Raw genomic sequence first — 13,115 nt, 5'->3', positions numbered from 1 at the left:
ATTTTTGGTGAACTGGAGAAAGACTTCAAAGTTTTTTGTTCGCCATTCACCGTGAATCCCTCGGATTTGAAGGGCAAATTTGCCGCAGCTGGCTTGGAGACATTTTATCAGAATCTCTTGCCAGGTTACCCCAACTTGACAGCCCTCGCTGCAAAACTGTTGTGCATGTTTGGAACCACATATCTTTGTGAGCAAGTTCTCTGTAATGAGCATAAATAAAACAAAGCTGCGCTCAAGGCTCACGCACAAGCACTTTAATCACATCCTGAAGTTGGCTGCCACTCAGGATGTGACGCCTGATATTGATGCGCTGGTGAAAGCTAAAAGTTGCCAGGTATCAGGAGTCAAATAAACTATGCAACCCCACTTAAAGTGCTGCATGAGACACCCTGATATAGTTCTGTGATCTGTGATATACTTCTGTGAATCACTGAGGCATTGTGTGTTTGTGTGTTGTTTGTCCTCAGAATTTCAAATAACTTGAGGTGTTTTATGATTAATAGTGATGTTGTGCTTTTGGACACACTGTCCTCAGGCTCCAGCTTTATGTTTATATGTTTTTATGTTGATGTGCTATTGTTTTTAATTGATTTTATTTTATTTGTATATTTAACCTATTCTTGACTCTGTGGTTCTTGCACTTGTTTGGGGAACAGGATTTCATTATTTGTATCTACATTTCTGCCTGAGAAATGACACCCTGATATAGTTCTGTGATCTGTGAAACAGTTCTGTTAATCACTGAGGCATTGTGTGTTTGTGTGTTCTTTTTCTTTAGAATTTTCAAATAAACTTGAGGTGTTTTATGATTAATAGTGATGTTGTGCTTGTACTATTTTGGACACACTGTCCTCAGGCTCCAGCTTTATGTTTTATGTTGATAGTATTAAAACAAAGAAAACAATCTGAAGTTGTTGTTTTTAAGTTATATATACCATGATTTTACCGGTCCGGCCCACTTGGGAATAGATTTTCCTCCATGTGGCCCCTGAGCTAAAATGAGTTTGACACCCCTGGTATAGATAGTTAGACATAGAGCTGGTGCTAAACTGTAACATCCTGCTAAGTGACCAATAAAGGAGCTGCTATAGAAGGAGAAGGGATGTTATTGGTGCCAGAAGCAGACTCAGTCACGACAGCCAAAAGAGGGAAGCTGCGAGCTGTCGGCTAAAGCGCATGTGCCAAGACCAGAGTAGGCAAATCTGCTATTAGTCAACAGTTTGTAACAAAACTAAATCGGTAGAGTTGAAAATGCAATGGAAAAAAACATGCGGATTTTAAAACACTTGTCGCCAATTAGATGGAAACCTAGCTACGAATGCAATTTCAATGTTGTTTGAGTTGCTTTGTGTATCACCAAGTTTTCTTGAGATTATTTTACGGCAACACTGCTCACTCCATCCAAGTTTTTTTTTTGTTGACATAGGCGTTTCAAAGAGCTGTCAAGTCAAGGCGAGCTCATGAATATAAGATCCCTGCTATTTTACATGGCAATCTTGAATTACTGTTAGGGACCTTTAAAGCATGGTAGAATAAGTTTTAAGTGACTATCTTATCGTTAGAGCTCACTGTTTATAGTAGACCATGCTGCATGCATTTTCTGCCCTGTATTTAATGGCAGGTTCTCTATTGGCTGGTATTACCATGGTAAGGAACTGCCCCGGGGAACGGGTTGGTTCTGCATGGATGATGTCAGCTAATCCAAACTGAGTAAATGTACATGCACACTAACAATTAAATATTAAAACTGATTATGTCAGGTAATCCACTGGTCTTGTAAACACATGACTCTGCTTATCCCTAATCGGCGGGAGGTCGTAATCGAAGTAAGCATACCTCGTTTTCTGAGCAATCTTTGAATTATTAGGACATGTCAACGCCTAAAGCCTGTCGCTTGCTTCCCAGTCGAAACAGTTCGCAGTATATATTATGATGACATTTTGTGACGTTTTTGTTCATTTTGGTGTTCGTGCACATGACATTTTTTCTTGAGGCCTTTGAAAGTTCGGTAGCCAAAGTCTTTAAATTAAAGGAGTTGCCCATCCCAGTCTTCGTCATTGATCGGTCAACAGGACTAGTAGGAGTGGGAACTATGGACGGGGATTCTTCAATGAAGTGTTTGCTGTCATTGAGAAATACTGCACCAAACATCTTAGTTAGATGTAAAAGACCTCCTCGGCAAAAACGTCAACATTTATTACCGATTTCTTGATTTATCTTAGATTAACTCTGACTATTTTGAGGGAGTGTATACGGCTGTGTTGTTACGACGTCTCAAGAAGGACAAATAATATTGCCGCTTTTTTCTCGTTTTTCAAGCGAAGGTCTTTTAGGGAGTATGTACAGACGTTCATTTCGCCTAGCCGAGTTGTGCTAGCAGCAACGCGAACCTAGTATTGTTGGGTTCTATTTTCTCATAATTGGATCTGTATGTGATGAATAGCTTAGAAGGAATGCATTAATGAGGAGCATAGGTTTGTACTATACTGATATAAATTGTTTCACATAACAGGCTGTGATTCATGTGTGGAACATTAGGGGTAGGACAGATAAGACTTGTATTTCTTACAGATATGAACACTCTCTCTTTGTTGTCTGTGAAACCGTCCTTGAACGTGGGTACATGGAGTACAGTGGAATGGTGTCTTTAGGGTGCTGACTCCGCAGGTTATTATGATAGCAACTTATGCCTGGGAACGGTGGAGCGCCAAGGGGTGGAGCGCCAAGGGGTGGAGCGCCAAGGGGTGGAGCGCCAAGGGGTGGGACTAACCCGTGCACCAACGGATTGGCTGAGTAAAGTCTAAACCACACTCAGTCCTTTACTCTGATTGGCCAACAGAAGAGGTGGGAACTATCTGTCAGAGTATTTGAGAAATAACCTGTAAACAATGTGTTAGTTCTCTGAGTGCCCTGCATGGTATTTCAGTGGACCCGTATATACGAACCTTCATACTTATCATACATACATTTTGCATATAATAAATTAAGCTTGGATTGAAGATCTCTTGATTCTTATTCCAATACCAGATTTGAATTACGCAATTTCTAACAATTGGTGACCTCCGACTGTGATCTGGTAGCGGAACTTCACTTCGCTGGAATTCATCCAGCCTATTGGACAATCGCTGTCTTCGAATCGTGTGTTTCACAAATTGCCCGGGCTTCTAAAAAGGTAAGCAAAACACCTATTGTAATATAACTAAAGTTTTGCACATTGGCTTTATCCAAATTAATTTTGTGAAGCACCTGTTTGATGTAAGTGAACCCTATTGTACTATAAATAACGATTACAGTATACTATTTCGATTTCATAATATACTATGCAAATGTTTGATAATTGTGATGGTTAAACCCATGGGAGTGCGAGCTATGACTAGAGACTCATAGGAGGCACTTTAAAGTAGATTAGACAGTGCGACGCTATGACTAAGGCTCATAGGAGGTACTTTAAAATAGATTAGATAGTGCGACGCTATGACTAAGGCTCATAGGAGGTACTTTAAAATAGTTTAGACAGTGCGAGCTATGACTGAGGCTCATAGGAGGTACTTTAAAATAGATTAGATAGTGCGACACTATGACTGAAGGCACTCCAGGAATATTTTTCATCTCTTCAAAATCGACTTCCCATGAGATGCCAGATATAACATGAGGGGTGCCCTGTTCCGAAGGGACACAACGCACGTTCCTTCTGATCCGCAGAAGCACAAAAAATCAAAACAATCCCGCCTCTCGTGATCCTCACAGTCTTCACTTTACCCAGCATTCTCTCCACCAGTTTGGATATCTCAAATGGTTTCTTTACCCAGCATTCTCTCCACCAGTTTGGATTTCTCAAATGGTTTCTTTACCCAGCATTCTCTCCACCAGTTTGGATATCTCAAATGGTTTCTTTACCCAGCATTCTCTCCACCAGTTTGGATATCTCAAATGGTTTCTTTACCCAGCATTCTCTCCACCAGTTTGGATTTCTCAAATGGTTTCTTTACCCAGCATTCTCTCCACCAGTTTGGATCGATCATGCTGTTTAATCAGCTTCTTGATATGCCACACATGTCAGGTGGATGGATTATCTTGGCAAAAGAGAAATGCTCACTAACAGGGATGTAAATACATTTGTGCACAAATTTTTTTTAGAAATAATATTTTTGTGCGTATGGGACATTTCTGGGATCTTTTATTTCAGCTCATGAAACACTTTACATGTTGCGTTTATATTTTTGTTCAGTGTACATTGCTCCAAGATGGCACCCTATTCCTGGCCTACACTGTGCACTATTTTCTATCAGGGCCCATAGGGTGATCTATACTAGTGCACTGGCAATGGGGTCCCATTTAGGATGCATTCCTCAATCATTGATGGGTTTTAATAATTTGCTCATTAAATCCACTAAATATGAGTATAAATGACACCACATATTCAAAGTCTATCGCAGCTGAAAGGATAACAGGAGACTGTAATAGTCAGCTGCCAGGGAAGGACATGAGGCTGTAATAGTCAGCTGACAGGGAAGGACATGAGGCTGTAATAGTCAGCTGCCAGGGAAGGACATGAGGCTGTAATAGTCAGCTGACAGGGAAGGACATGAGGCTGTAATAGTCAGCTGCCAGGGAAGGACATGAGGCTGTAATAGTCAGCTGCCAGGGAAGGACATGAGGCTGTAATAGTCAGCTGCCAGGGAAGGACATGAGGCTGTAATAGTCAGCTGACAGGGAAGGACATGAGGCTGTAATAGTCAGCTGCCAGGGAAGGACATGAGGCTGTAATAGTCAGCTGCCAGGGAAGGACATGAGGCTGTAATAGTCAGCTGCCAGGGAAGGACAGGAGGCTGTAATAGTCAGCTACCAGGGAAGGACATGAGGTTGTAATAGTCAGCTGCCAGGGAAGGACATGAGGTTGTAATAGTCAGCTACCAGGGAAGGACATGAGGCTGTAATAGTCAGCTGCCAGGGAAGGACATGAGGCTGTAATAGTCAGCTGCCAGGGAAGGACATGAGGCTGTAATAGTCAGCTACCAGGGAAGGACATGAGGCTGTAATAGTCAGCTGCCAGGGAAGGACATGAGGCTGTAATAGTCAGCTGCCAGGGAAGGACATGAGGCTGTAATAGTCAGCTGCCAGGGAAGGACATGAGGCTGTAATAGTCAGCTGCCAGGGAAGGACATGAGGCTGTAATAGTCAGCTGCCAGGGAAGGACATGAGGCTGTAATAGTCAGCTGCCAGGGAAGGACATGAGGCTGTAATAGTCAGCTGCCAGGGAAGGACACGAGGCTGTAATAGTCAGCTGCCAGGGAAGGACATGAGGCTGTAATAGTCAGCTGCCAGGGAAGGACATGAGGCTGTAATAGTCAGCTGCCAGGGAAGGACATGAGACTGTAATAGTCAGCTGCCAGGGAAGGACATGAGGCTGTAATAGTCAGCTGCCAGGGAAGGACACGAGGCTGTAATAGTCAGCTGCCAGGGAAGGACATGAGGCTGTAATAGTCAGCTGACAGGGAAGGACATGAGGCTGTAATAGTCAGCTACCAGGGAAGGACATGAGGCTGTAATAGTCAGCTGCCAGGGAAGGACATGAGGTTGTAATAGTCAGCTGACAGGGAAGGACATGAGGTTGTAATAGTCAGCTGCCAGGGAAGGACATGAGACTGTAATAGTCAGCTGCCAGGGAAGGACACGAGGCTGTAATAGTCAGCTATTCCCACGGGGGGGGGGCAGTATGAAAAATGTATCACTCACTAACTGTAAGTCGCTCTGGATAAGAGCATCTGCTAGAATAACTAAAAATGTAAAAGTCAGCTGTTTGCACTAAACCACTGGATTTCAAAAATAACCATTTAAGGCTGACAGCCTCATGTCCTTCTCATAGAATTGTGTGATGATCATCCTTGATATTTTCCTGAACTTTCCAATAGCTTAGATGCATTTCAGAGCACTCCACAGCATACTTCCTTCAGACTGAAATTTGCCACATCTTGTGCTATAACTTGAGATAATGGCAATAAGGTCAGATTCTAAAGATTCATAAAATTATTGTACATGTTTGTTTCTGATACCCCCAAGTGTCCTAAAATAGAGAATCAAATAGCTTAATGGTCCATGTTAATAGTATCTATAATGTCATGCATCTAGGATGGGTATGGCGGTTCGCCCAGTGATTTTCTTTGACAAAAGTGGCTCCCATGGCAATATTAGTGACTGATTTAAATATAAATGATGATGATCATGGTGATAAATAAAATGGTGATGATTTAAGGCATCACAATCCCCTTTATTCCTTTCAAATGCAATTTTGATAATAAATAAATTACCACTTGCTTGGAGTCGGGCATCTTTCACACATGCATGGAAGCAAACAAATCTTTTTTTTTTTTAAATCATTGGTTGAAACATATGAAATAGGGGTAATATAAATAATCTTAGACCAGGGATGGGCAACTCCAGTCCTCGGGGGCCTGATTGGTGTCACACTTTTCCCCCAGTCCCAATTTACACACCTGACTCCAATAATCAAGTAATCATGATATTCAGTTTGGAATGCAATTAGTTTATTCAGCTGTTTTGCTAGGGATAGAGAAAAAGTGACACCACTTTGGCCCCCGAGGAATGGAGTTGCCCATCCCAGTCTTACACTAAAGGAGTTGCCCATCCCAGTCTAAAGGAGTTGCCCATCCCAGTCTTACGTACTAATGATGCCACTCGAAACAAATTCATTTGACATGTTTTATTTTACAAAGAGATTTCAGAGCTGCATGTCCCAGACTAGAAGTTCCTGTTAGGAAAAGAAAAAAGCTAATTAGAACACATCAATGGGTACATTACATCCGGCAGTGCTGTAGTAGTAGAGTCAAAATGACAACGGTAGCCGGTATGATGCTGATTAACATTAGTGAACTATTTACAAAAATATCATTAGTAGACCCAGACCGATAATAGCTTAGGCATTTATGACACCAATAAGACCCTGATAACGGTAGAGGCCATAAATATGAACAACAGAAGTCTCAGGAACTTTAGAACAGTTTTTCCCCAATCCTGGGGGACTCCAGCATCACATTTACATTTGACATTTTAGTCATTTAGCAGACGCTCTTATCCAGAGCGACTTACAGGAGCAATTAGGGTTAAGTGCCTTGCTTAAGGGCACATAGACAGATTTTTCACCTAGTCGGCTCGGGGATTAGAACCAGCGACCTTTCGGTTACTGGCACGACGCTCTTAACCACTAAGCTACCGGCCGCCTGATGAGGTACTGACTAGAACAAACGAGTGTGTTAGTGCTAGGGTAAAAACCAGGAAGTGCTAGGGTAAAAACCAGGAAGTGCTAGGGTAAAAACCAGGAAGTGCTAGGGTAAAAACCAGGAAGTGCTAGGGTAAAAACCAGGAAACAGCCACCCTCCCTGATCACTCACCTGACTTCATGTTAGAAAGATTTTATCCAATCATGTGCACATCAGTGGTAACCAAGGGAGGCTTTTTTTATTTATTTTTTTAACAGATGATCTGTGCCCCTAGCATGAAGCAGCATTTTCCCCTCACTGAACAGAGCTGATGGATGAATAAGGACTCATTCCATCTTCCCCTGACAGATATAATACTCCGTGCCTTGTCCAGTTGACTGCGGGTTAATTACTTTTGTAGTAACCATATTCTCAGACCTAAGGGAGGCTCATTTCTGCATTTAAAGACTAGCACAGGTCAACAACTGACAGGTGCAAAGGGCTCAGGTGAAAGGGGACAGGATGCCACTTGGGATGCAACCAGACGCCCGTACTTACTTGGACACGATGCTGTCAGTCTTAGCCAGCCTCAGGAGGGAGTCGTCAGCCTCACCCTGCAGGAAGGGACAGGAGAGTCCGTTAGACAGCTTACCCTTTATATACACACACACACTTCTCATCACAAAGAAAAGGCACAATATCAAATGATGCCATGGCTTCCTCTCCAGAATCTACACTGATGTGGAAGAACTGGACAGTTCATTAGACAGTTCACCTTTTTTTACACGCCTCACATCTCATTACACTAATGCTTTGTATTCAGGACATGGAAGTTCATTTCTTTGACACGTTTGTTGCAGTTTTACTTTAGTGCCTCATTGCAAACAGGAGATGCGTGTTTTGGAATATTTTGTATTACGTACCGGCTTCTTTTCACGCTCATTTTAGGTTAGTATTGTGGAGTAACTACAATGTAACACATCTCATAACACTACTCAGGGATGTGATCAGAAACATAGAAAATCAAGACTATAGGGGGATAGTTCAGTCATATGAACCCGGATGCTACGATCACAGATACGGTTGTTGCCCGTGGAAGTATTGTCTGAGGTTTGCCTATAACCTTGCGTTGGAAGAGACAGCAGGGCCTCAAACCATTTCAGTTCTCTAACAAGAGGACAGGGCCTCAAACCATTTCAGTTCTCTAACAAGAGGACAGGGCCTCAAACCATTTCAGTTCTCTAACAAGAGGACAGGGCCTCAAACCATTTCAGTTCTCTAACAAGAGGACAGGGCCTCAAACCATTTCAGTTCTCTAACAGACACTACAGGAGAGTACAGGTCCAATACAGATCAACAGCCTGCAACATCGCCTTGTAGGGTTACAAAATTAACTTTCCCTAAACTCCCAGGTATTCCCGAAATCCTGGTTAGGCGGCATCTCGGAATCAGGAGGGAACAAGCAGAAAATCCAGACTCCTCTAACCAGGATTTCTGGAATACCTGGGAATTTAGGGAAAAGTTACCGGAAATGTGCAACCCTTGCCTTGTGAAAAAATAGGAAACCTACCATTCTACGGATGGCACCGCAGATAGCGTAGGTTTTGAACTGGCCGTTGAAGCGACCGGTTACCTTGTCAACCTGCAAATAGAAAATACAAATGGGGAAATGGAATTAGTACAAATGAGATCTTAAGAGTAATCATGAGTAGAGTGCGCTAGGTTAACACTTCAGTTCAACAAAGACAGTACCAGGGTGCGTCCCAAATAGCACACTATTCCCTATACAGCGCACTGCCTTTGGGCCGACAGGGCCTCTGGACAAAGGCGCGTTCAGCAGGAATATTCTGGAATATTTAGAAGAGTTAGCCTTGAGCGAGATATGTCATCAGTAATGTTACCTCAGCAATGTTGATCTGGATGGAGGCATGGTCCTTGGCTCCAATGATCCTGTTGCTTGCAGAGCTGAAAGACAGGGGGAAAATGGAATTAGAGGGGGTGTATTCATCAGCGCTGTAAAGTTAGCTAGCGAATCACAAACCGGAAGGCACTATTCATTCTAATACATTAGCTACTCCAGAGAGCAACTGTATTTAATAAGGCACTTTTTAGACCAAGTAGTCACAAGTCGCTTTACAGATACATAGTCTTTACATCAAGTCACTTTACAGATACCTAGTCTTTACATCAAGTCACTTTACAGATACCTAGTCTTTACATCAAGTCACTTTACAGATACCTAGTCTTTACATCAAGTCACTTTACAGATACCTAGTCTTTACATCAAGTCACTTTACAGATACCTAGTCTTTACATCAAGTCACTTTACAGATACCTAGTCTTTACATCAAGTCACTTTACAGATACCTATAGTCTTTACATCAAGTCACTTTACAGATACCTAGTCTTTACATCAAGTCACTTTACAGATACCTATAGTCTTTACATCAAGTCACTTTACAGATACCTATAGTCTTTACATCAAGTCACTTTACAGATACCCAGTCTTTACAGCAAGTCACTTTACAGATACCTAGTCTTTAGATCAAGTCACAAGGTGCTTTACAGATACCTAGTATCTACATCAAGTCACTTTACAGATACCCAGTCTTTACATCAAGTCACTTTACAGATACATAGTCTTTACATCAAGTCACAAGGTGCTTTACAGATTTTTATTTTTATTTCACCAGGTAAGCCAGTTGAGAACAAGTTCTCGTTTACAACTGCGACCTGGCCAAGATAAAGCATAGTAGTGCGATAAAAACAACCTAGTCTTTACATCAAGTCACAAGTCACTTTACAGATACCTGGTCTTTATGTCAAGTCACAAGGTGCTTTACAGATACCTAGTCTTTACATCAAGTCACAAGGTGCTTTACAGATAAAAAGTCTAAAACCTCAAAGAACAAGAAATACATAAGAGAAGAGCTAGCTAACAAGCAGGTTAGTTAGTTGTCAGGAGACCCGACGTTGAATTTCATTGGATTCAACGTTGGGCATAAATACATTTGCATTTGGATCAGGAAAGTTTCCTTTCACAGCCTCTACAAGCCAATGTTGAATAAAAATGATATATATATATATTTTTTTTTTTACATACTTTACCGCTTGTCCGTGCAGTCGGTCCTTTTGCAGGTAGGAAAGTGAGACAATACAGCCACAGGAAAGTATAATTGCATCAACTTTTCAAAGCGCAGGTAGTGCGTTCAGATTTCTATCACCCGAAGCATGAGCACAAGATGAAAATTTGCAGAGCTCGTGTTTACATAGTTCTGTGCATGCTTCAGGTGATAGAAATTGGAACGTAAAGGTACGTTAAAAATATAATTTCACTCAGCATTCTGCCTCGTAGAGGAAACTTTCCTTGATCCAAATGCTAATTTATGCCCCCCGACTTACAATTCAATGAAAATCAACAGCGGGTTTCCCCGGGCTTGTTAGCCAGCCATCACAGGCTTCCATAATACAGTGGTGCTCTGGGTACTCACCATTTACGTGGGACGTACAGGTCCACGAATTCACCGGCGTCGTTCTGCATTCTGATTTTGGGTGATGATCGGTCACTCGATCTGTGAGTAGCAGAGGAAAACGATTAATAAACATTAAGCAGCTAGGCCCACACAGAAGTTCAGTGTATCGTAGTCCGGAAACCCGACATTGAATTTCATTAAATTGTACTTCGGGCATAAATGAGCGTTTGGATCAGGAAAGTTTCCTCTCGCGACCTCTACAAGCCAGAATGCTGAATAAAATAATACTTTACTGGTTGTCCCGTGTGGTTGGTTCTTCTACAGGTAGGAATGTGAGACAGGAACGTATAATTACATCAGCTTTTCAAAGCGCTGGTGGTACGTTCAGATTTCTATCACGTGAAGCATGCATGCGCGCTATGCAAGCCTGCTTCACGAGCTCATGCTTACATGGTTCTGCGTATACTTTAGGTGATAGACATCTGAACGTACTACCAGCGCTTTGAAAGTCGATTTAAGTATACTTTCCTGTGAATATATTGTCTCACATTTTATTCAACATTCTGGCTTGTAGAGGTCGACATAGCAGCGTTAATTTCATCGACCCTTGCTAGGTTTCCATCCAATTGGCAACAGATTTTCACGCGAATATTTTTAAAATCCGCATAAATTGAATATGCGCATTTTCCTGTTAAATATGTGCGTGATGACAGTGCACATAAAAAATAACCTTTACTGTTAAATTCACATTTACCAAATAAAAAAGTTAAAATGGGTTTCCATCAAATTTTCAACTGTTGGTTTTATCACAAAATGTTGTATTATGTAGCGAATGTGCCCACTCTTGTCTTGGCAAGTACGTTCAACAGTCCGGGTATAGCCTACATTACATTATTATAGAGAAAATAGCAGATTATTTTAATTGTCAAACTGCAGCCAAGCATCGATCATCATGTCACCAGAAAAAGACCCTAGATATGTAAAAAAACGCATTTTTTAGCCAAAGGGTATAATAATATGAATTATGTAGATACTCATCTAAGAAAACCAAACGGTACAAATCACATCTATCACAATCCGTTCAAAAGTTATTGGCGTTTCTACCCTTGTAGGAGTGACATAATTAGCGTGACAAAGAATAGAGTCCAGAGACAAATACAGTGCTAACTTTTCATATTACGAAATTCCTGTTATTTTACGAAGATTTCTCACGAAAACAAGCGCATCTCTGAAATGTCAACGGAGCACTGAGCTCTTTGTCTCAGCCTTTTACTTTAATTCAGCTCGTCATGCTAATGTTGCGACCCGCGGAAACAGACGACCACCACAACATGTCAAATCCTAAAAAGTTTGCTGCGAGAAAGCGGTAACATAGCTCAGTGCTTATTATCGGAACTATTAGGTTCCCAAATCTGACTTTTTGGATATGTTAATGTTAGAGACCCCACTGAACGATTCTGAATAATTTGTCTTGGTAAAATGTATTTTATAACATAAGGAAGTGATATTTCATCACCAAAGGAGCGCTCACACCCTACAAATAGCTAGCTACATTTGCGTACGCTTGCTAGTCTGAAAATGACTAGCAGTTTGCTCGAGTTAGGAAAAAAGCAACACTGCCTTATTATAGTAAGAATTTAATAAGACCCCGTTTTCCCCGAAAACAATGTCTCTAGTTGAGAGGTGAGGCTTTCTACTAGTTGCTAGTGGCTACGAAGCCATGTGAAATCTGCGTTGACGGCTCCAGCATGTGGCAAATAGCCGTAGCATGCCCTGTTTTTACCATAAAATATATCAAAATAACGTCAGCATTCAAACCAAACAAAGCACTACCGTTAGCGGAGCTGCTTAGCAATATATTATTTCACGAAATCGACATCCATGGTTGATAATAGTACAGTATTTTCGTATTTGTACAACAGAGAAAATGCCTCTCTCACCGTTGATAACAAATGGCTGACAGGAAAGAGAGAGTATAGCTACCGGAAGTTAAAGCCAGTTCGACTGGTGTTGCAAGCAATTACTTCCGTTGGACGATTAAAAAACGTATAAAATGTTCCTTTTTTGAAACTGCCATAGAAATAATGTATAATGGAATAGAGAGAGAGAGAGAGAGAGAGAGGACAACAACAACAACAACAACAACAACAACAACAACACAATTAGACCCAACCAAATCATGAGAAAACAAAAAGAGAATTACTTGACACATTGGAAAGAACAAACAAAAAAACAGAGCAAACTAGAATGCTATTTGGCCCTAAACAGAGAGTACACAGTGGCAGAATACCTGACCACTGTGACTGACCCAAATTTAAGGAAAGCTTTGACTATGTACAGACTCAGTGAGCATAGCCTTGCTATTGAGAAAGGCCGCCGTAGGCAGACCTGGCTCTCAAGAGAAGACAGGCTATGTGCACACTGC

General features: G+C 41.6%; 1 protein-coding gene across 3 annotated transcripts; it reads right to left on the bottom strand.

Annotated features, from left to right (window-relative positions):
• Window positions 1-6,706: 6,706 nt before the first annotated feature.
• On the bottom strand, window positions 6,707-12,687 carry rps21 (ribosomal protein S21; the record flags this gene model as incomplete). 3 transcript variants are annotated; one of them, XM_084187717.1, is made up of 6 exons in its annotated part: window positions 12,631-12,687; window positions 10,709-10,789; window positions 9,119-9,182; window positions 8,788-8,859; window positions 7,776-7,831; window positions 6,707-6,769 (listed from the first exon to the last, which is right to left on the bottom strand). In XM_084187717.1, the coding sequence occupies exons 2-6, from the start codon at window positions 10,756-10,758 to the stop codon at window positions 6,760-6,762; spliced, it is 252 nt and encodes an 83-aa protein (XP_084043843.1). In that variant the 5' UTR covers window positions 10,759-10,789; window positions 12,631-12,687. The 3 variants fall into 3 exon arrangements, with proteins under 3 accessions (XP_084043843.1, XP_084043844.1, XP_084043845.1); XM_084187718.1 differs by lacking the exon at window positions 12,631-12,687; XM_084187719.1 differs by lacking the exon at window positions 6,707-6,769 and having other exon boundaries at window positions 7,772-7,831.
• Between the last annotated feature and the right edge of the window lie 428 nt (window positions 12,688-13,115).

Source organism: Coregonus lavaretus, assembly GCF_964263955.1.
Source record: "Coregonus lavaretus genome assembly, chromosome: 22".
Lineage (NCBI taxonomy): Eukaryota > Metazoa > Chordata > Actinopteri > Salmoniformes > Salmonidae > Coregonus > Coregonus lavaretus.
Note: the sequence above shows the minus strand (reverse complement) of the source record. Positions and strands in the feature narration are given on the sequence as shown.